The sequence below is a fragment of the Oryza sativa genome, chromosome 12 (assembly GCF_034140825.1).
Source record: "Oryza sativa Japonica Group chromosome 12, ASM3414082v1".
In the NCBI taxonomy this organism is placed as follows: Eukaryota; Viridiplantae; Streptophyta; class Magnoliopsida; order Poales; family Poaceae; genus Oryza; species Oryza sativa.
Window position 1 is genome coordinate 26,530,913 of NC_089046.1, and position 25,806 is coordinate 26,556,718.

The window sequence follows — 25,806 nt, forward strand, 5'->3', positions numbered from 1 at the left end:
GTACCTTGTGCCTTCCAAAATAAATTGTTGTACCTGGTCAGTTCTCCCCTTCAAATCATTACACTTGACATAGCGTTCTTATTAACTGCACCTAGCTGTACCATGTACAGCGTGCAAATAACTGGAGTACAGCCACTATGAGCACAATTCAACAGTCCATATGCTTACAGAAACAATATGCAAATAAATTTTAACACATGAACGATGAGATGGCATGCTCAGTCTAGTTCCAGAAATAGTAGTAAAACCATGCATTTTACAAAATCAGCTCATTCAGGTTGTATACAAAACATGCGCTATGTTGAACGCAATCTGTTATTATTCATTGAGAAGGCAGCTAGTGCCATCTGGAGATGATTTGATCACACAATAAAATCCAACAGAGCTCTCATATTACATACAAAAGAATCAGGGGTAACAAACTACAGTATCTCAGTATTCACACCTGCAGTTTGTTTTTTTAGCTTGATTGTAATTGTGCACATTGCGAGTGCCCCTATGCTCTTCAGGGTTCCTTCCAGCAATTGATCACAAACATTTGTGTATAATACAAAGTATTTCCAACTCCATATATGGAACATAAAACAAGGTGCACTGTGTGCCAATATGTTACTTTTTACCACCAGTTGTAACCCCAACTACAACGTTGCTCACCTGCGTAGAAAACATGGAGTAAATCAGTAAGAATGTAATGACTTAACTGGGGATTAGAAATATGCACGCAGGCAAGGTTGACAGGAGATAGCAATAAGGAGGTGGCTTACCAACTTTCCCTTTGCATCTACCGTCATAGGATTTTCAACAACAACAGTAACATTCTGTGATTGAGTGGTTGGCTGCCAACGACAAGGGAAAAAAGAAGTGATTAATAGATGGAAATCACCAATATGAATGCCCAAGAGAACTCAAGGTATGAACAACTGGACATACAGCAGAGGTTGATGGGGCAGTATATGAAGTTCCATTTGGTGGCAAATGTCTCATTGTATTCATCTGAGTATAAGAAATAGTTTGAAGTCAATAAGCGTAGATGAGCACTTATAGCATTTCCAGCAAAGATAACCAGTAAAAAGAAACAGCCTTACCCCAGTATTTGTAATAAAATTGCAGATAGCACACTTGACAGAAGGTGCTCCGTATGGATACATCAACACTGTCTGGCACTGGCCACAGTTCAAGTGAGCTATACTACTCACTGCATCATAATTCACAATCAAACAGAATCCATTAAGTTGAGAGACATGTCAGACATCATGATGATTAATGATGTACAGTATATGGGAGGAAACTTGGATGCATGAAACAGAGATACAGGGAAGACAAGAACCTAGTGAAGGTTTATTATCAGCTTATTGTCTTTAAACTCCATGATTTTATACTTCAGAAAATATTTGCTCCATTTCAATCATATAAATGAAACTAGAAATGGCACACACGTAATCGGGACCAGCAACACATGTTGAGTCCTTGTCTCGATAAGAGATAACAAACTCATCCACAGAAAAGAAAAACTGAGCATTATTTAAGAATCAGAAAAGAAAGACTTCAGCAACACAGGTGCTCTCCACACAATTTTGAGTATTGCCTTTGAAATAAACTGACCTCAACTCACTGATCAAGTAGTCAATGATACATATTTGCCAGATGAGAAGTCAACAGCCCAGAAACAATGTAAGAACTGATGTAGTCTAGCTTTCAGTGAAACCAGCTTATGTAAAGTTGCAATACACCAAATTTATACTAACCTAACTGTAAATAAGAGGGCTATATTGATTTTCACATACATAACATCACCAATTTTGGTTGGTTTACACTTAACACAATTAATTATAGATTTATGTGCCTGAGCAACCTATACTGGCTTTATATAACATACCTAGTACACTGCAATACATTAGCATGCCCAGTAGGTAAATGCAGATGCTTTTAAGGATAAGCAGAATAAAAATTCTGCCAATTCCACAAACATGCAAGTACCTGGTCTGACAAGATTGACTGTATCGCAGCACGAACATCTAACAGATGTCGCATTGCGAGTATACATCAATAAAGTTCGGCATCCACCACATATAAGATGAGCTATATCCATTCCTGCACATGAAATTTACCCAACTTTCATGAGCATGACAACTTGAAGCAACTACAAAGTTCACAGTGATATGAAGCAATGAGAGCGATGGTAAAACGATAACCCGAGGTTTAGATTCTAATTACGTGAGCTACCCCATTCAGTGCTTCAGGAATCCTCTACATATGGCATTTGTAGCTCCTCCTAGGTGACTGTTGGACTTGGACATTAGGATGCGCTGCTAGGCTTCACGACAAACCAATTCTTTATTATTTCTCAAAAATCAAGCCGTTTCTTTTTGGCCCACAAGGGGCTCAGTGTTTGATGAAAAAAATACATCACACAACAGCCTGCGAAAGAAGATCTTATGCAGGAGACACTCTATGGAACAGAACATAATTTGGTAGATAATTACAATCTAGTAGAAAAAAACAGCAACACCATTTAAAGGAATAAGAACCAAATGCTGCAGTCTGCGGGAATCAGGCAGTAGAACTAGGGATGTAAGCTTAGAAACTGAGCAGCATGTGCTAGTATATGATATTTAAGCTAATACAATGAGTACACTGGGTTTTCTATAAGGATAAGTTAGCCGTGGAATGCCCTTTATATTTCCATGTTACCTCTCTTTCACTATCTTATCTTGACCTTTGTCTAACTGGACTTGCAACATTGGAGTTCTAGCAGCGTTCAAAAGAAACAGTTTTTTTGGATTGATCATCGCATACATCAAAGAGTACCGTCACCCAAGCATCAACATTGCAATACAGATATCTAATATCAACCCTCGAAATTCTGATCCCTTGGATGAAACGTCGATTTTTTCGACAGCATACCGTCGAGATGGAATCGCAATCTGTACCTGTAAATCCTCCAATCCTAATAAAATCATGTTGGCCTAATCCTTCGGCCGACCCGGCAAATTCTGGCCAGTGTTTGCAACCTTGATGGTCGATTGCACAAACGAAACTAACAAAAGCTTTAGATGTGCCATTACCTGGAGACGGTGCTGTGCTGGACACGGCATGGCACACCGCGCAGCAAACGCTCGGTGCCCCTCTCGGGTAGAGCAGAATGTTCCTGCACCCATGGCACACGATCTGGCTCTGCATGCCTGCCAAAAAAAAAATCCCGCCAGAGCAATCAGCACAGCATATAGCGGATCACAGCACAATCAAATCCGAAATCCCTAATCCTACAACCCCAACCAAACGACCAATTCCACGAAATGCTAGGTTAAAATCTTGGAATCGCCAAGAAAGGCCCCCCAATTTTTGGGCAAGCTGACCGTCCAAATCCCGCCTCGATCGATTCCCCCCCCCCCCCCCCCCAAAAATCTAAAATCAACGAGCATCCGAGATCTCCCAACGAATCGCCCAGACCCAATCCAACCGGGCTCGCCCAAACAATCTCAATTCATCATCATCATCATCATTCCACGATGGGTTGCTGTTTGCTTACCTCGAGAAATCCCTCCAACAAAAGAAACCGCGGGAGGAAGGGAAGCTGAGGCGCCAACGATCTAGCGGAATGGCGGTGGCCGGATTCGGGGGGGCGGAGGCCTTCGCGTCGGTCTCACTCCTCCCTCTCTCCCTCTCTCTCTCTCCTCCTCTCCTTGGCTTCGTCGAGCTCGCGTTGGAGATGACGACGACGAGGACGAGGAGGAGGAGGACGACGAGGAGGAGAAAAAATGGTGGTAATAAAAGTATTATTATTATTACTGAGCGTGTCCTAATGGGCCGGCATGACGAAGGGGGGGGGGGGGGGGGTTGGATAGAGGTTGGGCCGAATTCTCGCACACGGTTTGGGCCCAATGGAGGCCCATGCCAGCGCCCCAAACAATGTTTGCTGAAGCTAATTCTGGATTTTAAATTTGAGGGCTGCTACAAAATGGGATAGACATATTAACTATTCTCTTGCACGAGTATCACAGCTATCAGGTCCTAAGTATCATAGGTATCGGGTAACAGATATCACAGGTATCGGGTACCATGCAGCTGGTACCATAACAGATTTCGGGTATCAGGTATTGTCTCATAGAAGGATATCCCGTTCCAACGGGATACCGTTGTCTAGGTTTTCTGTTTAAATTTTGAGTTCACGTAAAAATTTCGACCAGTTCAACTGGGTAATGATCTGGGCTTCTGTGATCCCTGTACACCATATGGTCCATATGTTGGAAGTAGATTTCTTCAGCAAGTGGCAGCAGGCCCTGTACAGGCTGTGTTCACCAAGTCCTGACTTCAATGAGATCGATCATGAACTGGTACAAGGGCTTGAAGGGCCTTTTTCCACCAGAATTTCTTGCCAATGAGCGCAGCCATGGCGAGGATTTGAGCTTTAAGGAGTCTATCCAGGCATATGCAATGGCACAAGGCTTACTGTTTATGCCTAGAGTTGGTAAATTCTACAATGGTATGCCAGTGTATGAGTTTGGCACCGTGAGTATTTGCATTGATTCTGTGAAGCACCTACTCTAAGCACAACTTCAAGAAGGAATTGAGAGATGGAGTGCTGTGTCTCTTACACTACACGTTGATGGAAATGAACCGGAAGGCTTGATGAATGTTGCTTCTTTATAGATCATATGTACTTCCTCCGTTTTATATTATAAGACTTTCTAGCATTGCCCACATTTATATGGATGTTAATGAATCTACACATATATGTTTAGATTCATTAACATATATATGAATGTGGGTAATGCTAAAAAATCTTATAATATGAAACGGAGGAAGTAGATAACATGTATAGCATGCTATAGGCATGAGTGAAAATGTAAGTCAATTTGTTGTGGATGTGAGAGGTGTGATTTCATATCATCTTATGATATTGTATATGTTCCCCACAAAAAAAATGATATTATATATGTAACTGAAATTGTGATGGTTTTATAAAGTTTTAGTTCTGTGGATTTATGGAACCTTCTCAGTTCCCATGATTTTGTGCGGAGAGACTTGTTGTCTTTTCAGGCATTTGAGGCTTGTGTCCTGATGTACTCCCTCCGTATTTTAATGCATGACGCCGTTGACTTTTTTAGCAACGTTTGACCATTCGTTTTATTCAATTTTTTTGTGAAAATATGAAAATGTTTATGTCATGCTTAAAGAACATTTGATGATGAATCAAGTCACAATAAAATAAATGATAATTACATAAATTTTTTGAATAAGACGAACGGTCAAACGTTGGACAAAAAAATTAACGGCGTCATACATTAAAATATGGAGGTAGTAATTTGTAAGGTGTTGAGGCATTTGGCCGAATTTTGTTTGTTTTGTAGGCCTGATGGGATGGAGTGTGGGCTTATTGCTATGGAGCTGCTGCTCATTGTACTCTTTTGCACTTTTGCTACTTGCTACTGATTGCTGAATTTTGCTGCTTTATCAATATATGTGGAATTTGATTTCCTTTCAGAAGTAGCAAGATAGTATTAATTTGTTTGGTATGGCCTAACTGCTGAAGATTAGAGAGTAGTAGATTTAGGTCATGTAACTCAGATGGCATCATGAACTTCTGAACCTGATGAGAAACCTCTGAATTTGCAACGTTGGCTTCATTGATCTGAGTCGTAGAATTCTTTTTCTTGTTTTCTGTATAATTGAATTGTTTATATGAAATCATTGCAAAATTATCGTGTTTCAAGTAGGGCCTAAATTTTGTAAACCTCAAGGACTAGTATAAACACCAAGGGTTTGTATAGCTGGTGATAATAAAACTCAGATGCTATGTATACAAACAACATTCCTACAATAGTATCTACCTAGCAAAACTACACAAACAAAAAAAAATGTATAAGATCCTCTTTGGCTCTTTCCATCTCCCTTTCAATTTACAACCATTGCTTTTCAGGCATCTTTTCATTCTTCTTTTATATCTTTCTAACCTGAAATCATCTTTTCCTTCAGATATCCAACCTTCCATCAGGGGCTCTCTTCTACCACAGTGCTACCAGCTACTGCAAGCATGGACACCTGGGAGTTGCTGTCTGAAGGAGATTTGGGTGGAGAGGCACTGAACTGAACCGGCTCAACTGTTCTGATTTTCAGGTCCATGACATCTGTGATCAGGCCTGGCCTCATGATCTTATCGCCAATTGCGCACTCGCCCTTGAGCATCTTGACGATCGTCGACATGGAGGGCCTGATCTTCGGAGTATCTTGAGTGCACAGGAGACCTATTTTCAGTAACCGTTGCGCTTCCTCGGTGTCGAAGACGCCTTTCAAGGTGCCGTCAACTAGGCTTTTGAGATCACCGGACTCGTAGAGCGCCCAAGCCTGTCAAAAAAAGCATGAGTTTATGATTTCAGATGCTTTGGACCAGTTCTAAGAGTAGATATCCATGCCATGAAAGTGGTGCTTCAAGTATTGCTGAGCTAATTATTCAATTCTTTTAAGAATCAATTCATCTCAAAGCAATCCATACAATAATTGGACCAACACGGAAACACCAATGGATGTGACTTCAGAATTAGAAAGCCTAGTGGTTGCAGTGACCTGAGTAGCACCCTAAGGTTCTGAGTTCAAATCTCCATAGGAGCGGATTTCAGATTGAGTTGTTTACGAAGCTAAGTTCCCAATTTAAATGGCTGCATATATTCGATTGGATGTAGAGGCCGGGTGAAAAAATAATCTTCTCTAATAATAATAATAATAATAATAATAATAATAATAATAATAATAATAATAATAATAATAATAATAATAATAATAATAATCAAGAACCACAAAGCCAGCAAATGCATGTGGTATTGAAGACCATTTCTGACATAATTCAGAGCGGTGGCCCATACAAGAACACGAAGACCCGTCAAAGGGAGCTGATTCAGTTCTATGAATTGTTTACTTTAATAAGAGAGGAAACTTCCTTGTGCATATCATTGCAAAGCTCCCAGTCTCACAAGCATATCAACCATATTATCTGAATTGACCAGTCATTGTGACCAGAACAGGTATGTGCCTAGTGGTTTGTCATACAGGGAACATACGGAATCTATCATAGGTGTTTACTGGACTTATACATAAAAAAATGGTTCTTGCTCCAATTTGTTGTCTGAAATAGCTAAAGAATCAGACAGTAGTCTGGGAGAAGTCATATGCAATAATAATAATGCAGATTTAGAAAAGTTATATGCTATTGTCGGCATTGTTCTTTACCCTTTCGAGTAGGAACTGATCTTGAAGAGGCAATCTGGGGTCAGTGTGGCATCTTCCACTGACAATCTCCAGAAGTAGAACTCCAAAGCTGTAGACGTCGGCCTTCTTTGTCAGCTGCCCTCGGATCGCATACTCCGGTGCAAGATATCCTCTAGAAGGAGAAGAATGAAATGCCAAATTATTCATACACAACAATATGCATGAAAGATCAAAGCTGAAGAGCAACAAGAAAATGCCTCTGCTTACAGTGTTCCTGCAACCCTGGTGCTGATATGCGTCATGTTGCCCGGGAAAAGCTTTGCCAGCCCAAAATCTGATATCTTGGGGCTCAGATCCTTGTCAAGAAGAATGTTGCTTGCCTTGATATCACGGTGGACGATGACCGGCCGGACTTCTTCATGAAGATACTTGAGCCCACTCGCGACGCCGATGCATATTTTCACTCTTGTTTTCCAGTCTAATTGGATACTACTATGGGAATTGCCTGAAGGACATGATCATGATGCTTCAGAGATTCAGAGTTCTGAGAACAAAACGTATCACAAATTCACCATGATTTGAGAATCTAGTGGAAACTGATTTTTTTTTTTGTTCTTTACCAAAGAGGGACTGTGCAAGACTGTTGTTCTCCAGGTAATTGTAGACCAGCATTTTCTGATCTCCGTCGACGCAGCAGCCATGCAATTTCACAAGATTGTGATGGTTTATGTTGGATATGACACTCAGCTCATTTAAGAACTCCCTTGTTCCTTGCCTTGACTCGGAGGAGAGCACCTTGATGGCAACTTTCTGACCATTCCTGAGCTTTCCCTGAACAATTCATGTGAGGAAATGCGAAATCATGTTAATGACTGGTCCAAATGGTACAGCCATAGAAACTTCTAAGCATGAAGAGAATGGCAATATTGCTTCTACCACTGTTCACTAATTCATTGATAGAAACTGCATGAAGAGTATATGTATATATTCATCAGTTTATGATAATTCAGGCATTTGGAGGAACTAATTGGGTTATGGCACACAGGGCTTTGAGCTTTGGACTTTGAAATGTCAATGCTTGAAATGACTAGCAAGCTACCAGGTAGACGCAGCCAAAAGAACCCTGTCCTAGTTTGTGTCCTGAGCAGAAATTTTTTGTGGCTTTTCTGAGCTCCTTGGAGGAGTAGATCTTCACATTTCTGATGATCGGTGTATCTGGGAAAGAACAAGATCAATCAGAAGAAGGCATCTGGATGTTTCAGAAGAAGAAAATTTGATGAAATGTGAGGGTTTACCTTTGTCATGCTGCACAATTTGACTCCTGGATTTTTTGTTTCTCCAGAACGCAGGAAAGCAAGTCATTACTGTAATTCAGGGTTTTTCTTCTAGGACTCTTCAGCTATATCTTCAGAATATCATGTAGAGATCACCGTAAAAGTACTCTTGGTATAAAAGTATAAACCTGAGAGAAAATAATCGATCGATAAAAAGAGATTGAGATAATGTAGTACTTTGTTGAAAAATTCTACACAATGAACCTACTTTTCTCTTTCTAGAGTAATTTCAAGAAAAAAGGGCAAAACTCATGCCCTCAAGGAAGAAAAGACACACCGTCTCTTTTCTTGTGTTTCTCCTTGCTGTGAGCCCAGAGAGCAGAAACGAAGAACAAAATCTCTAGAAAACTCAGAAAAATTGTAACAAAGAAATAAAGACATGAAGTATGCAAATCTGACAGAGAAACACTCGTCCCAGTCAGAGTTAAGAATTGTATGTTGTCCAACAAAATCCATGAGAAAAAACACTTGTATTCACATTGAATTGTAGAGTAACCAAGTTTGCGGTGTGACCGTTGATCTTCAGAAGATGAACTGACGGTTACAAACAGAAATAGATGAACTGATGATAAGCACAAGAACCGAAAGGAAGAGCCCATTAAATACAGTCTAATCCAAAGAAAACTGAACTAATACCTTTCCTGAAAAAGGTTTCCATGAAAAACTTTCCCTAGATGAATTGAAATATTCAGTAGAGACAAGAGCAATGAAATTCTTGCAACAGACCTAGACACAGAATTTAGTAGATTCAGCAATGAAGAAAAAAAAATCCAATAAGCAAAACTCACCTGAAGATCAGTTAATTCACCAGCAGAAAGACTTGAGGCCTGTAATCTGTATGAATATCCAAGAACAGCCAGCACCCAGCAAAGAACTCTTGGAGAAGAGGAGAAAGAAGAGGAGAGAGTATGAATCTGCAATTTTAGAAGCAAAAGCATACTGCTCTCTGCCCTGAATCCCTGAATATATGGGAGTCCACCAGCAGATGTCCCACTGGGATTGACTTTAGCTGGTTGCAACTCTGGGAAGTAGCATGGAAAAGACATAGTGCTGACCTCACACAAGGAAACGACAAGCATAAACAAAGATAAACAAATTAATATTTTGTACATTTCTTATTCTCGGAAGAATCAGATTTAAGTTATTCTAATGATGTAAGGTGATTTAGAGTTGTTGTGAAGTGTCTGTGTTCACATATTTCTTAAGTTAGTTCTTAATGCTTAATACCCAAGATCTTGAGTTGATTATACTATAGATGGATATAGGTTGATGGATTAGGTGTTACTTAGCAGTCGTTCACACTGTTTGAGGTGCCATTTCTGTTCAGACTTCAGAGACCATATGAAATTGATTTGTAAATAGAAAAGGACTTGCTCCCAAAAAGGCATATATATACTCCAATTCCAAAATATTTAATATTTAGTTTTAAAATATAGTTGTATAACAGAAATATCCATTTCATCAAGAAAAATGTATAGTTTATATAAATCATTTTGAAGACTGAAAAAATTACAAGCATAAACAATATTTCTAAATAGTTCATGGAATCCACTCAAAAGGGCTCCACGGAAACAACCATGTCGGTGTACTCCTTAACTGCAGTTTGACATGCAAGTTTTCCTACCGCTGTTCCATGATTAGGACTAATATAAGTGAACAAGATGATCCTCTTAATACAACTGAAAAGGTGTGCGTTGGGTTGTACTTCTGAACAATGTATTCTGCATTACAGTGAGCATGCAAAATGTCATTGTCACTTAGTACAGACAAAAGATTTTAACAGATAATTCAATGACCATTGTACATGTGATCCAGTTATTAAATTGATCATGGCTTTAATTGTCAAAGTTGGATCTCGTATACGACTTCAATTTTTCTCATCCAAAGTGACAGAACAATTCAATCTTCTTTGTGCCTACATATTTTCATGCAAATAATATACTTGACCCATTCATTACATGAGTTATCAAATACACTCCAAATTTTGACCTTTTGAGCTGAAGAAAAGAATTTAGTTATAAAATCACAACCAAAATGTTAAGCTGACTCAGCTCTGGAGAATCCCTGCCGCTTGCTGCCTGTCAAAGTCAAATTCAAAGGCTGCTCATTAGCTCATAGGACGACCTAAGAAATCTTCAAGCATTTTAAGTTCTGCAAATATTATAGATTCATAGTGAGGACCCATTGACCACATATTCCCATTGATCAAGTCTTCCATCCTTCTCTCCTCTCATTAACTTCTTGTGCACCAAATTTCTCAGTTGTCCCATTGTTTAAACATGTATAACTTCTAGTGCACCGTATTTTTTTTATTCAAGTATGTTATCGAATCTGAGGAAATTTATTGTTTGGATTTTTTAAAGAGTAAATTTCAGAAAACTGTAACTACAGTGACAAAACTATCAGTTTGCTGTAACATTAGCAATATATTTCAGTTTGCTACAATGATAACGCGAGAAATTATCACAAAACTGTAACTTTTACGTAGCTCAAGCTTACTGTTGTCACCTACATGTTGTAACAAACTAATAGTTTTATCATTATAGTTGTAGTTTTCTGAAATTTACTTTTTTTCAAAAGTAAACATGTACACATCAAGTAACTAAGCATATCACTTCTTGAATACATGAGGTAAATTTTAAATACTAGTACTATTCATTCAGTTTCTTTAAAATGCATGATGTAAATTTTAAATCATTAGCAGAACTTTGATGAACCCTCTTAGTGAAAAATGCATACCAGTGCAGTTTTACTCTAATAATTGCAAACTAGATGAACTAGACAGTGGATTTTGAAGAGGCAAGAATATGTATTCATCAATCAGTCTCTGTCCCGGCTCTACACCTCTAGTAGTAAACTACTAACAAATGAGATTATTTAGGTCAATGAGTACATCTCAGACATTTCATGTCATGTCGAAAGGTTCCAAGTTTCGTTATCATGCATGGATGGTACACAAGAATTTTGTAGATTTAGTCAAGGTTGAAAATGGAAAGAAGGTTTCTTTCAAAATAAAATGAAATGAAAAGGGAAGACTTTTTCAGCTTGACTCAGGGTGTTTATTATACAAGATGTATGAGCAACTTAATTAGATTCATTTCATTATTTATTAATACATTATATATAGTTACTTCAAATTCTGCTCAAATATTTTTTACATTGACCTTCTGGGAGTAAATCCTCAATTTTGCACCTAGGATATACCCCCAAGTCTTTCATGAAGGAGTTTATATAGTTTCATTTTTGGCATTTAGAACATATCATACATTTATTAATTGATTGACTAGAGAGGTATATAACTAATGCACCACATGAAAAGTCCATAGTGATTGTTCATTACCTTGACTTCAAGAGTTATACCGAAAAAAAAAACAATTGACAAAAACTAGTCTTTTGGAGAAAATGGAAAGTTGAAAAAAAACACTGAAATTAAATATTTTGTCTTAACAAACAATAGTGCATTTTTTGAAAAAGCAAATATTTTACACTCTTTGAGAGAGAATATTTGTAATACTCTGACCAAATTGTCTTTTGGCAGCAACTTGGTTAAACATGATGAGGACATTTTATTCATCCTTGCTTCTGGATGAGGTGAAAAAGAAAGCAAAACCTCCCAAAAATAATTCATTGTCCACTAGCCATGGAAGGAAAATGACCCAAACTGATGTCATGCCAAGCGAAGCCTTTTGTCATAATGTGGATTTAGAGGCCAAGTTAAATTCCATCATCGAAAAATAGAAAAGACACTGTGGATAGGTCCATAGCTGTAGACATGGAGCCCTATTTGCTGACAGGAACAGGCAAGCCAAATACAAATGATAAGAAAATGACAAGGGGTTTATAATGCTATCCAGTTCAGAAAAGTACAGCTCTCAAGAAATAAAAGTTCAGGCAAGTACTGGTCAAACAGATTAGGCATACTGTCACTAATAGTAACAGCATGTGGAAATTTGTCACAATCTAATCAAGTTGCTCCTTTTTTTCTAGAGAGGTATTTTTTTACCCGTCTCTACATCCAATCAAATATATGCAGGCTTTTTGAATTGGGAGCTTAGTCCCTCAAATAACACAATGTGAAATTCACTCCTATCAAGTTGCTCCCTTATCCTTGTCGATGCAGTGTTGGCCTTGTATATATCCATGACTATACATATGTATACCTTTTTTTTTATCAGTAATGGGACTGTGAGTTGTGACAATGCAATTTTGCATTCCAAATTTCCAGCTTTAAATTTACATGTTCATCCATATCCTTGTGAGTAGAAGAGCAAGAAGCCAAGAACCAAATGAAGCTCCATGTTCATCCCTATCCTTGTGAGTAAGAAAAGCAAGGAACAAATGAAGCTAGAGTGTATGACCAATCAACCGACAGAGAAGTAATATGACTTGAAAGCTGCACATGATCCTGGTGACACACACAATCTTGCTGGTTCGGTTAACACTATTGTGTTATTTGATAAGCTACTTAGAAGTAGTTAGAACTTTGAAGTACTGGCCATTGTGCACGCATGGCCACTGACTTGTACTAAGCAATACGCTTTGAATAACTCGGCTTTCTGACTGTTTGGCCATTCAAGTAATACACTCTTGACATTTTAGTCTCATGTACGTTTCTGATGGTCCACGGAGTAGCAGCAGTACATACACTAACAATTCATGCTCGCATTAATTAATTAATTCTGCACTGAAGCTGTGCCTTTGCTAACCGGCATACACATTTTCTTTGAGATTAACATAAATTCTGCCTCATCAGGAGGGGGACAGCATTACAGCTTGTCCAGCATTTTCTTCAGCGAAAATGCTTTTCCAGGATATCAAAGAAATTCTTTGAAAGAATGCAGCCTCGTCAAAGTGGAAAAGAAAAAAAAAATCTAAAGAAAGCATCCCATTTCTTTTGGTTCTGGCATGTGCATCAACCAGTGCAAGAAGCACGAGAAACTTCAGACAATGGTCACATCTTAGCCGCCATCCTTCCATTGCAGATGAACACTACTACAGAATTGAAGCCGCAATTCTGATCATTAGGTATCTAGGTTATTATAGTCTAGAAAGGCACCGGTAAATACAATACAGAACTACTACCAAAAAAAGATACTTATAATATATCATCTGCAGAAGATCCTCTGCCATATTTTACAGGTATGAGCTAGATCGAGCACCAGAAACTAAAGTCCTCCTGCAAACATGAATGCCTGCAGGAGGAATAACTAAGAAAAACAAAATAAGACTCGTGATTATTTTCTGCTGCCTTCATATTCCCTTCACCCATAATAACGATAAGCATATGCTATTTGCACTAGATATCCAGTCTTGTAGTGATTCCGGAAAACAAACAATTGGTCAGGAATTCCCTTCTGTGGTGGTGGACAATATCTGAAAACCGTCCATCTAAATTTGTAGCAGGCACCCATAGCATAGATAAAAAACTGTAGTTACTTTTGCCCTAGTATAGAAGCTGCCAATCTAAGAGGAGCCAAACCCACCGGATTGTCCAGAATTGTTGCCGCCAAAGTTGCCAAAACTGCCTGAGCCAGAGTTACCAAATCCCCCACCAAACCTACCTGAGCCAGAATCTCCAAATCCACCTGACCGGCCAAAACCAGAACGGCCTGAGCCACCGCCGGAACTACCAAATCCTGAATCACCGTAACCGCCACCACCTGAGCGACCAAATCCTGAGTCTCCGAAACCACCACCACCTGAACGGCCAAACCCAGAATCACCGAAGCCACCACCACTGGAACGGCCAAATCCTCCACCACCAGAACGGCCAAATCCACCACCTGAACGACCAAACCCTGAATCACCAAACCCACCGCCTCGGCTTGAAGAGCTGCCAAAACTACCACGACGCCCATAGGACCCACCCCCTTCACGACCAAATCCACCACCACCGAAGGAATCAAAGCCACCACTCATCAAGTCAGAACCTTCAACATTAATCTTTGGAAGCTGGATCAAATTGGATAGCTCTTTTAGAATCATGTATGAGAAATGGTTTGAAAATTAACTTGCATAGAAAGCTGTATATGCTAAGATACATTGGCTCTCAGCTTTGCATTTGCATACAATCAAGTCTTACCTCTGTAAATTTGCAGCCAACATCATTCTCAACCATCCTGATAGCTCTACTTTGTTGATAGCTGTGCATAACAATTGCCTTACCCTTCTTTCCAGCACGGCCAGTTCGGCCAGACCTGTGAACAAACAATTCCGAGGAGTTTGGCAATTCAAAATGTATCACCTGTAAAAGGAAGGGAAGTCACTCAAGCACTGTTCAACACAAAGTGTAGTTGCTATTTTTATTTAAAAAAAAACAACCTAAAACACAGCGAAAGAAAACCAACCTAGAAACAGCTATTTCATACAAAATTAGAAGAGCAGAATAATCAAGGAAAACACTAACCAAGTCTACATTTGGGATATCCAAACCACGAGCAGCAACATCAGTGGCAATCAAAATATTAAAATGGCCTTCACGGAATCCTTTTAATGTTCTCTCTCTTTGGGCTTGTGTGATGTCCCCATGAAGGGCCTGGCACTGGAAACTCCGACCCATGGTGTAGGACAATCGATCAGCATCTCTTTTTGTTTGTGTAAATACAATGCATTTACCACCTTTTGCATGCTCCTGAAATGAATGAACAATTAATTTAAAGCATTTTATAGTAAAAATTAGTATTTAAGGTCGATATGGTCAAACATAAAAAATGACAGTAAACTACATTCACCTTAATCAATTCTCCAAGGACAGCAGGTTTGGCATGGCCCTCTGAAGCGATAGAATAAAGACTGATTCCTTCTGCTAGCTTCTGATCATCTTCACCCACCTATAAAAGGAATAATATCATAAAGTAGTACCAGATATTGTGCCAATGACTTCTTAATGGAAAGACATAAGAACAATTTTAACTGTATAATTCAAAATAGATTAAACTGGACCATATTTGCCTCAATAGTTTTCATTTGGCAGTTATACTACTGAAGATAGTGAATGAAACGAACCAAAAAAAATGTACTTCAAGGTAAATTTTATACCTTGCTGGAAATAATTAATGCTAATACCTCAAGTTCTTATACTGCATTGGTCTTTTGCACCAATGAAATATATATTAATTAGAATATAAAAGATTCAACAGAATTCAAGAGTAGCATTTAAGGTTTGAAGGATCAGGCATCTAGCAAAACAAAATATAAATACAACAGAACTACAGTTATCATGGCAATTTAGTTTACAATCTGACAATGCCACTAATGCATTGAAACACAGCAAGAGGAGAGTGCATTTTAAATAAAAACAGATATAGTTCCACAATCTATGCAATGGATTATGTGTAAAACCAAGAGCAAAGGAGTTTAGCAAGTATAAAACTCACAAGGTCAATTGTAACAGGATTCTTAAGGTATTTCTGGGTGAGTCTCTGAATCCAAGTTGGCATAGTCGCAGAGAACATCAAGGTTTGACGTTTTGGAGGTACTCTATCCAAAATTGTCTCAACATCTTCATCAAAACCCACTGACAACATCTGGTCTGCTTCATCAAGAACAACAAACCGGACCTCTGACAGATTCAGAGCACCTCTTTTAAGCAGGTCAATTACTCGTCCTGGTGTCCCAATAACAACATCAACTCCATAATTGAGTTGTCTTATTTGCTGGCTAATTGGAGTTCCACCATATACACAGATCGTTTCCACATTGGAAGAATCAGAAAATTCCCTCTCAACTTGTTTCGCGAGTTCTCTTGTTGGGGCCAAAACAATAGCCAAGGGAAATTTACCAGGGCTGTTGCATCCAAAGGCTCAAAGGTTACCCAAAAAACAAAGAGGAACAAACCAATAGTAGTAAAGAAAAAAATATATGAAGACAATAGGACCAAAACTTACCTATTCTTTTCATTGTGCCGAATAATTGCGTCCAGTATGGGGATTCCAAAAGCCAAAGTCTTTCCTGTACCTGTTTTGGCACGACCAACCATGTCCTTTCCTTGCATTGCTGGTTCAAGGACAGCTCTCTGCGCAGAGCAGCAAAACATAAGTCCATGATTATTACTGAACAAAATGAACCGTTGACTTAATATATGAAAGTAACTTGAATGTCCTATGCTATTGCCAGGAAAACATTGAAACTTGGCCACAGCATACATGGAGAAGCCACTATAAATGAGCCACTATAAGCTCGAGAATAAAAAAATATAAATGATTGAATTGCCGCACTGTGTTATGTCTATTAATCTATTTACACCTATTTACACACAAACGCACATATTTATCCAAAAACAGCTTCCCCGTGACTCCTAAACAAACCAAAATATCTGAACCAGGCATTTGTCTACTTGTGCAGTTATATAAAGTGGATATCACAATAATCACAGCAAATATTTCAATGTATAACTTAAATGTCTGAATATAGAAATCCCATAACAAGTGCTGGTAATTCAGCATCAAGCAGTGTACAGCACACAAAAAGAAGCATAATTTAGGGCAGATAAAGAATTAACCCCCTCACAGATACTCTGACTAATTTTCTTAAGCACTGAATATCTCTGCACCTATTGATCACACTTCAATCTTGACTACATGACCCAAATCTTAGCTCAAGCGATCATGATGCAGCTTGGCATATGAGTGCCACAATTTGTAAAAGAGGATGAAACTTTCGCTACGAAAGTATGATTCAAGGAACAAATTGTTCACGATTCAATTGGAAATGGAACAGAAGATGGGGGGACTGCCGGCTCCTGATACCTGGATTGGGAACAGCTTGGTTATGCCGCGCGAGGCGAGCTGGCTGACGATCTTGGGCGAGATCCCGAGCTTGGCCACCTCCAACCCCTCCTCCGCGCCGCCCGCAGCAACTCCACCCGCCTTCGCCCCCCTCTTATCCTCCTCGTAGAACAACCCCTCATCCGCCGCGTACTGCGGCCTCGCCGCCGCCCCCGCGGCCCCCGTCTCCCGGAACCCCAGCCACGCCGGGGAGGAGTGGAACCACGCCGCCGGGATCGTCGCCCGCCGCGACACGACCACCTCCGCCGCCGCCTCCTCCCGCCGGAGAACCGCGGCGGCCAGGGCGGAAACGGCGCGCCGCCGGAGCGGCGCCGCGCGGCGAAGGATAGAGTACATCGCTGCAGCCGCCGGTCGCGGTGGTGACGCTGCCGCTGCTGCTGCGACGACGGCGACGACTGCGGCGGCGGCGGCGGCGGCTAGGGTTTGGGGGGTTTAGGGTTTTGGAGGGGAGAGGAGACGAAGTGAAAAAGAAGGGAGAGGCGAATGGGGTTAAAAGGCACAGGACGTGAGATATTTTCCCCGGGAGGGCAGTGGCTGACACGTGGGACCCACCGATCCACGCGTGCATTGGGCCCACGTGTCGGTGGGAGAAGAGGTCGATGGGTGGAGGTAGATGTGGGGAGGCGTGGAGTCGCGGGGTCAGAGGAGGATGACATGTGGGGTACGGGAGGTGTGGGGTCGTGGTGTCAGTGGCGTAAGGGGTCGGGACGGTTTGGTTGGGATGTATTGCTTGGAGGAAAAGTTATGGCGGTTTGGGAGGTGGGCCGGACTGTCTTATTGGGCCGTGGAGTGGGCCTGATGGGCCTTTGTGTTGATGATGATGGGCTTGTTGGCCTGTTTGGTTGTGAGCCTCAGGCCTCGTTTGGTTGGGCCTCAAACTCAGCCTATTCAGTGCTTGGAGGTGGGCTTGGTTGTCCTCTTGGGCCGTTGAGTGGGCTTGTGGCCTGTTTTGGTTAACAGTCTCAGGGCCTTGCTTATATGGGCCTCAGTTCTAGCCCATCCATATGTGGGCTAGATACTTGGGCTAAAATCCTGGCCCACAAACTTGGATGTATATTTCGGGGCCTATCCAAACAAAGGCCTCGGTGGATTGAAGCTGTAGGTGAAAAGTTAATCAAAGAACTTTTGACATCGTCTGCAGATTAAAAAGGTGAACTTACAGCGAAGATGATTTTACCAAAATTTTGACATCAGGATAAAAATGGTGTCTTCAAATGACAAAACTTTGGCTCATGTAGGCTGCGAACCCAAGCAAGCATGCATTTAGCATGAAATTTTGTCACAAACCCAAGCGTACACTCTTGATGAAACGCAAGGACTCTCACAATGGTCATCACCCAAGTTTGCCAATCCGTTTCAAATTCGTTTGAGACTAACAGAATAAAGGATGCTCGTACATACGTACTTAGGTATAGTTAGCTTCGCAATTTCTGACTTTGGTCATGCAAAATTTCCTCGAGATGGCGTGCGAGATCAGAAAGGAAACCCTTCTTCAGTTCTTCTTCTTCTTCAGACTTTGCTGCATTTCTGCACTCTCCAGTCTCCATTTCCCAAAATCTTCAATGATCCAATCATTGGCTGATGGTGACTGCTGTCAACTTTAATTCGAACGAATTAGGAGCAAATTTCAAATGCAAAGTTATACTACTAGCAGCAAGATCTTGCTCGTGACTTGAGCTTGGCTCTGCTTTTCCTGCTGTCTGCTACTATATGCTATTCCTTGCTCTCTTTCTTTCATTTCTTCTCTTGTTCAAAGTTTATATAATTATATCTATGAATGAGTTAACAAGGTTATGGATTATATATGAGTTAGTAAGAAAGTACGTATTCTGCAAATTAGGCAAAACAAATTATGAAGTTTTCTTTTTCTGAAAGACTGAAGCTTTAGTTGATGAGCAGAAGTTGCTTTGGTTTAATGCAGCATGGAAGCTGATACTGGTACAAGTACTACTACACCATAAAAAAGGACTGTCTGAAACAGAGCATAGAATTGATCTCGAATTTATCTCTGCTTGGCGTTGGGTCCCTTGGATGATGATTGATTGATTGATGGATGGATGCCTCTGAATTTCAGTGAGAAAAGGTATTAATGAGGATGCCAATATGCCATAAAGCCCATTGTGATTTTTGGACCACTCAACTATGCATGCCCCCAAATGATAGAAGAACATCAAAGTATAGTGTACTATCAGTACATACATGAGCTGAACATGTAGCAGGAAAAGGGGTAAATGGCTTTGCATAAGGATAGTTTATTTTTGTGTCAACATGTGAACAAACTTTTGCATCATGTTTAGGTTAGATTACCAATGGTGAAAAAGGCAATGGAAGAATGACCCCTGCTCTCTTTTTTTTTTCTCCTTTTGAGCTCCTACCACTTTCATGGGGACAAGTGTAACTACTCACATCTGCACTTTTGCTTTGGTGTTCACCTATAAATTAGCCATGCTTTCACCTTTACTACTACCCACTGTCTTTTTGAGGGACAATGGAAGTATCCATGCGTTTCATGACAAGGCGGGATCTCACTCAAACTGACACACTCCATAACCAAAATTGTTTCACCAGTGGTGGAGCCTGCGGTGCTGTGGAGTTCGGGCAACTAATAGCGTTTTTCGGTGACCGACCATTTTACATGCGTCGATGACGGTGTTTTACATTTCTTTGTAAGGCTGTGTTTAGTTCCTGAAATTAGGGAGAAGTTTAGGGAAAGTTGGTAGTTTGGAAAAAAAGTTAGGAGTTTATGTGAGTAGGAAAGTTTTGGATGTAATGTGATGTGATGGAAAGTTGGGAGTTTGGGGAAAGTTTGGTGTGAACTAAACACGGCCTAAATTCCTTTCACTTCATCAGCATAAGTGCATAACAGCACAAGTACATTTTCTCTGAAGCCAATTGATCAAGGACAAAAGACTGCAAGAACAGGTTCTCAAGCCTTTTGCATGTGCCAATAATCACAATGAACTTCAGCAAAATCCTCCAAATTAGTAGTTTTTTCTGAGTGATTTTGGCTGCATTACTAGTTTAGTACAACCTGGGCTTGCTCAAGTCTCTGAACTTCTGAAAGGGAAAAACATGACAGGAAAAAAAATGTGCTTCACGAGCTAATTAACTAGCAGTAGCAGGTAACCTGAATTAACTACTCATTCAGAGATCTCGGTCATGTCGTTTCAACCATATATGACTAGGGAAGAGACCCTCATAAGATCTTGAGCTGGTTAATTCTAGTTAAATATGCCATACAAGCTAGCAGTGTTAATTTTACATTTTTTTTACTGCCCTCTAAACCCATGGCCATGGACCATGCAGTAATTAACAATAACTAACCACATTATGTGTAGCTGACCCTAGTAGTAATTTGTTAACCTAACATTTCAACGCTGACCTTTGGTTGAAAACAGCAGAGGTAAAAAAAAATAAGAATCAAGCAAAGCTCTCCTAGATCAATGTGTTTCTTCACTGAAACTAAAATATTCAGACACTGAAACTAAAAACTAAAGCTGCAGATTCGTCTCGACATGCTACAAATTGCAAGCGAAATTTGCCGCGAAAACTCGACGACAAAAGTCTGACTCGATCACGTTACCTGAATGGTTAAACAAAGCTGTTAATCTTGCTGGATTTGCCCACCACATGGAAGGTTCCAGTGAAGCTCTCTGATCTCTGAATCTCTCTGCTCCCAAATTCCCAAATGCTCGAGCAATTAAGAGGCCACTGAGAAAAAGAAATCCTCAGGCCACAGCATCCGAGGATCGCAGTGACAACAACTTTCAACTGCTCGGAGGCGGTGAAAAAATCGCACTTAGAGGTAGGAGAGATGATGGTTAACGAGGTGATCACTCAGATCAGGCGTTGGTAATTGGGCGACGTGAGATCTATGGCGTTGGTTAGTTAGTTTATCTCTTGGGAAAAAAAAACTTACCTACACTCTCTCTAAGACTGTAATTTATTTATTTACCTCCATTCTGAAAAAAAAATGATGCAGTTTTTTCAGCCTTTGTAGATTACTAGATCGTGTGCAGATACTAAATTAGTTCAGGAATTAACCGCGGTTGAAGCTAGCTAAGAGCATTGGGCCAAATGCAGCGCCGTGAGATGCATGGAGCCCTGAACAAATTGCAATTTGCAATCTTTTAAGATATCAAACACAAGTACAGGAATCTCCCAGATTTGCAGCAGTACTGTACTGAACTGAAGAGATGCTCATCTTTTTTTCTTGTCTTCGAGTTGCCTGTGAAAAATCTCAGTAGCATCTGTGCATGCAGCTGGTGAATTTGGTGAGTAGTGGTACATGCAGAATTCAGATGCTGCAGCAGCCACTGTTTTTGAGCACAAGAACAGAAAGAGTTTGGTATGTGCTGTTTCTGCTAGTCTTCTCCATCCGTGTGATCTGAAGAAAAAGTCCATGTAAGTAACCCAGCTGGTAGTTCAAATGGCAGCTATTGGGTTGGAGGATCGTAGCTTGCCCATCAGCGTCCACTTTTGTCAGTTTCAGTTCCAGTTTCAAGTTCGTCCGGGACACGGATATTTTTCCGCGTCCCGATATAAAATTGGAAAAAATCATATGTAATTTGTAGAGCTTTATGTGAGATCCTATGTTCCAGATGAATCCTCAGTAATGTTGAGAACAAAATTTTGGTAATTTTGGACCCCACCGGCAAATCTATCAACCGAAATTTTCAGGTTTTCTCTTTTTTTTTTAAAGTTGGTCAACGTTTATTCAAATTAAGTCGAAATCTCAAAAATTTTTGGTTTGAAAAGTGCTAAAAATCACAAAATTTTGGTCCTACCAAAATTTTCGCCAAAATCAAAAGCATAAACTCTGGTTGAGAAGGCCAACTAATTCGAACCGAGTTTGTACATATTATTAGCTCAGATATAGTTATGTCCTCACTCAAGAATGATTTCCATGTTTCTTTTTCCAACCTTATGGGGAAATGTATATATGATTGGTGAGAAACAAAAATAAATAGGCTTGAAAACAACATATATCCTTGCTTGATACTAGTGGACTACCAAAATCAAACTACTACTGGTCTACTACTAGTCTACTATACTACAGTATTAAAGTTTTCAGGATTGGATTGGATCAAACTAAAGTGTCAGAAAGGGGCTTGCTGCCTACACACAGTACCTACTTCTTCAGCTACGTATATACTCCGTATACGATATCTTTACGATTGTATATAATGGCAATATTTTACTATTGGTATTATCACCAATAAAAACGATATCAACCGTTAATTTATGAGTTATACTACTAATAGAAAAAAATACTTATTCTACCATCAGTTGTTGAGATAATGGTATAAATAGAGACCATTGAAAGTTTAGTTGAGGTGGAAGTATAAATAAATCGATTATGTTACAAAATATGAATGGTCTAGATTACTTCTACTTAGTAGAGAGACCATTGTAAAACTATTTGTATATACTGTGTATATACGCCTATACGGTATAAGGCTACAAGAAATGGAGTACAGGAAAGGATTACAACAATCTGAAGCTACTACAGTGTCCATGGCAGGCAATGATGCAGCTGAAGAGTACGTAGAAGTTATCAGCAACTTTATGCAGACTTCAAGTCTCATCTTCCCCAGCCTATTTTTCTCACTTGAAAGCAAGCTACTACAAGAATTGAATTAAAATCGTCAAGGGGATATTAATTATTTTTATCACTATATGTTCATCGTTGATTCAGTGTTGTAGTGGAGCTATATAGCTAGTTTAGCTGCCACTGTGCAGCATTCATGCTGGACAAAAAATGTACTACACTGATACGGAAAAGGAGGCTAATGAATTTGATTAAATGGGAGTTTAAACATTGCAATCCATGGCAGTAGGATTAGTAGTCTATTAACATCAGGAACTAATCGCTGATTAGGACAGTGATGATCCGAATCCTGTCAATTTCAATCTGATGGGAGGGAAAATGAATTGAAAAATTTTGGGAGGAGGATGAATGGATGATGATGAGGAGGAGACTTTGTCAAGGCATCATCTGCTTTTGCTTTGCAACTTGCACAAGTTTCTTGCATATCTTAATAACCCATTTTTATAGAAGAATTCGAAACCATTCGAGCACGAAACTAACTAACCGAATAAATAACATTCATATCCTTGCTTGATGGATATAAGTTACATAAATATTTATATAACTTAAGTTTATAAATATTTCACCTCATTTCCATCTTGGTTGGGCCCGCATGTCAGTGACTCATCGGAAGACGTAAATAAAAAAAAAATTAAATAACCATCTCCTCGATCGGTCTGTCCATGGATGGCAAATGTACAAAACTTCTACACGTACGACGTCGCCGGCGATCGCCGCCGCCGCTGCTAGTGGCGGCCGGAGTCCAGCGACGCCGCCGGCGACGGCATGCTGGAGACGGTGGTCCTGGCGGTGGTGGCGGTGGCGGACGACGTGGTGGTCGCCGACGAGAGGCGCGCCGGCGTCACGGCGGCGGCGGCGGCGGCCACCTGCTTGATGACCACGTTGGGGAGCCCCGGCGAGGCCCGCCGCCGCTCGTGCTCCTTCACAAGCTCCGCCGCGAACGCGTCCAGCTTCTCCCGGTTTGACTTCTCCGACAGCCGCCGCCCCCGGAACAGCTCCGCCTCCACGTTCCGCTGCGTCAGCATCCCGTCGGCGATCGCCGCCGCCTTCTTCGCGTCCACCGAGCTCAGCGCCTTCGTCTTGCACGCCGGCGACGCCGCCTGGTCAGTGAACACACATCGCCGACGAGGTCAGTAAAAATGAGGGGTAAAATGGTAAAAATGGAGGGGTAATTCGGTAATTAGATTTTTCGGGTCTGACCTGGATGCGGACGTAGTTGCGCCCACACGTGTGTCCGAAAGCCATGGCCACCGCTTGGTCGACCTGGGAATTTACGGTTTTACCCATGGTGAGTTAGTGACGTGGTTCGATGGGAGCCGTCGGATTCGAGATGGAGGGTTGGGATTGGGTGTGGGTGTGTGTTTTTTTTACCATGTCGGCGACGCCCTCGGCGGTGAGGCGGACCATCTCGGCGGGCGACGGCGAGCGGGAGGGGAGAGGCGTTCGCCACCCGGCGGCGGTGGAAGGGGTGGCGGCGGAGGAGGAGCCGGAGCCGATGGAGACGACGAGGAGGTCGTCGACGCCGGCGGCGAGGGGGAACTCCTGCTTGTTGTGGAGGACGTGGGTGATGGCGGCGGCGGTGGGGTTGCCCATGGCCGCGACGCCGCCCGACGCCGCGGCGATGGCGGTGCGGCCGTCGACGGAGCGGACGGCCGTGGCGGCGGCCCCGCCGGCGCACGTCGCGGCGCAGACGTCGCGGAGGCGGAAGTCGAAGCTGCCGCTCTCGACGGCGTCGGCGCGGGAGAAGAGGAACGGCGCCGCGGTGGCGAGGTCGTAGCACGGGACGAGCAGCGGCGCGACGGTGTCGCGCAGCGTGGCGTCCCCGAACACCCGCCGCAGCGACGACCTCTCCGCCGACGACCCGCGCCGGAACAGCGCCGCCACCCCCCACCACCTCCTCCCCCCGCCGCCGCCGCCGCCGCCGCGCCACCCGCCCTTCCCGAGGCTCGCCGCCACGAACGCCAGCGCGTCCGCCGCCGTGTACCGCGGCCGCCCATCCGCCCCCTTCAAGAACAGCATCGCCGCCAACACACCCCCCGCCCCGGCCCCCGCCGCCGCGTCGAAGAAATCCGCCACCCTCGCATCGCCATCGCCGGACTTCTCCCGCAACGCCGTCTCCAGCCTCACCAGCGCCGCCGCCGCCAGCAGAGCATCACCTGGTCCCGGACCACACCCATCGATCGCGAGCACCCTCACCTTCCCTCCAAGAAGCGCCCTCCCGGGCGTCCCAGGCAGCGAGCAAACACCTCCGCCGCCGCCGGCGCCGGCGCCGAAGAGGAAGTTGCTCTCGAGGAGGGAGAATATCTCGTAGCTGAGCTTGCCGAGGTCGACGTCGACCGGCGGCGGCGGCTGCGGCGTCGGCGGCGACGCCATGGTTAGGAGAGTGCGAGCTTTTCGGTGGTGGTGCGGTGTCCAATTTACTACTGCTCACCTTTCTCCCTCGCGGAGAGGACGACGGCCTAAGCTTATAAACGGCGGCAAGTACGCGTCCCAGCTCGCGAAGGCGTATTCCGGTAGAATACGCCTTCACCGCCACGTGGCTCGAGACGCCGCTTGTCGTACTCGTATACACGCACGCCGTGAGAGCAGCCTCCCTTCGCCGTCGGATGCGGATCGGGAGGTGGACACGTGGTGGGGAGGTATGGGGCCCGCGTGTCAGTGGAGCGCACGTGCGGGGCAGGTGTGTCGGGGGGAGAGAGGACAGTGGCTGACCTGTGGAGTGGTGGGGCCGGATGGACAGGCAGATCATGGGTACTCCCTCTGTCCGTAAAAAAAAAGACAAACCCTGAGTTTCCGTGTCCAACTTTGACTGTCCGTCTTATATGAAAAATTTTCATAATTCGTATTTTCATTGTTGTTAGATGATAAAATG

At 42.2% G+C, this 25,806-nt stretch overlaps 4 protein-coding genes across 5 annotated transcripts; all 4 read right to left on the reverse strand.

The window, feature by feature from the left end:
• Nucleotides 1-162: 162 nt before the first annotated feature.
• LOC4352767 (protein LOL2-like) lies at nucleotides 163-3,747 on the reverse strand. Its single transcript, NM_001423620.1, has 7 exons — nucleotides 3,530-3,747; nucleotides 3,066-3,182; nucleotides 1,978-2,091; nucleotides 1,086-1,195; nucleotides 931-993; nucleotides 765-836; nucleotides 163-654 (listed from the first exon to the last, which is right to left on the reverse strand). The coding sequence occupies exons 2-7, from the start codon at nucleotides 3,178-3,180 to the stop codon at nucleotides 610-612; spliced, it is 519 nt and encodes a 172-aa protein (NP_001410549.1). The 5' UTR covers nucleotides 3,181-3,182; nucleotides 3,530-3,747; the 3' UTR covers nucleotides 163-609.
• A 1,997-nt stretch (nucleotides 3,748-5,744) lies between these two features.
• Nucleotides 5,745-9,713, reverse strand: LOC4352768 (cold-responsive protein kinase 1). 2 transcript variants are annotated; one of them, XM_015765254.3, is made up of 7 exons: nucleotides 9,326-9,713; nucleotides 8,499-8,665; nucleotides 8,303-8,418; nucleotides 7,824-8,034; nucleotides 7,471-7,708; nucleotides 7,225-7,375; nucleotides 5,745-6,345 (listed from the first exon to the last, which is right to left on the reverse strand). In XM_015765254.3, exons 2-7 carry the CDS (start codon nucleotides 8,563-8,565, stop codon nucleotides 5,992-5,994), a joined length of 1,137 nt encoding a protein of 378 aa, XP_015620740.1. In that variant the 5' UTR covers nucleotides 8,566-8,665; nucleotides 9,326-9,713; the 3' UTR covers nucleotides 5,745-5,991. The 2 variants fall into 2 exon arrangements, with proteins under 2 accessions (XP_015620740.1, XP_015620741.1); XM_015765255.3 differs by having other exon boundaries at nucleotides 8,815-9,711.
• Nucleotides 9,714-13,551: 3,838 nt separating this feature from the next.
• Nucleotides 13,552-17,786, reverse strand: LOC4352769 (DEAD-box ATP-dependent RNA helicase 9-like). The gene is made up of 7 exons (NM_001423621.1): nucleotides 17,285-17,786; nucleotides 16,424-16,551; nucleotides 15,914-16,322; nucleotides 15,269-15,367; nucleotides 14,944-15,168; nucleotides 14,620-14,781; nucleotides 13,552-14,489 (listed from the first exon to the last, which is right to left on the reverse strand). The coding sequence occupies exons 1-7, from the start codon at nucleotides 17,657-17,659 to the stop codon at nucleotides 14,001-14,003; spliced, it is 1,887 nt and encodes a 628-aa protein (NP_001410550.1). The 5' UTR covers nucleotides 17,660-17,786; the 3' UTR covers nucleotides 13,552-14,000.
• A 5,628-nt stretch (nucleotides 17,787-23,414) lies between these two features.
• Nucleotides 23,415-25,376, reverse strand: LOC4352770 (patatin-like protein 3). The gene is made up of 3 exons (XM_015763419.3): nucleotides 24,306-25,376; nucleotides 24,135-24,197; nucleotides 23,415-24,034 (listed from the first exon to the last, which is right to left on the reverse strand). Exons 1-3 carry the CDS (start codon nucleotides 25,305-25,307, stop codon nucleotides 23,660-23,662), a joined length of 1,440 nt encoding a protein of 479 aa, XP_015618905.2. The 5' UTR covers nucleotides 25,308-25,376; the 3' UTR covers nucleotides 23,415-23,659.
• Nucleotides 25,377-25,806: the final 430 nt, after the last annotated feature.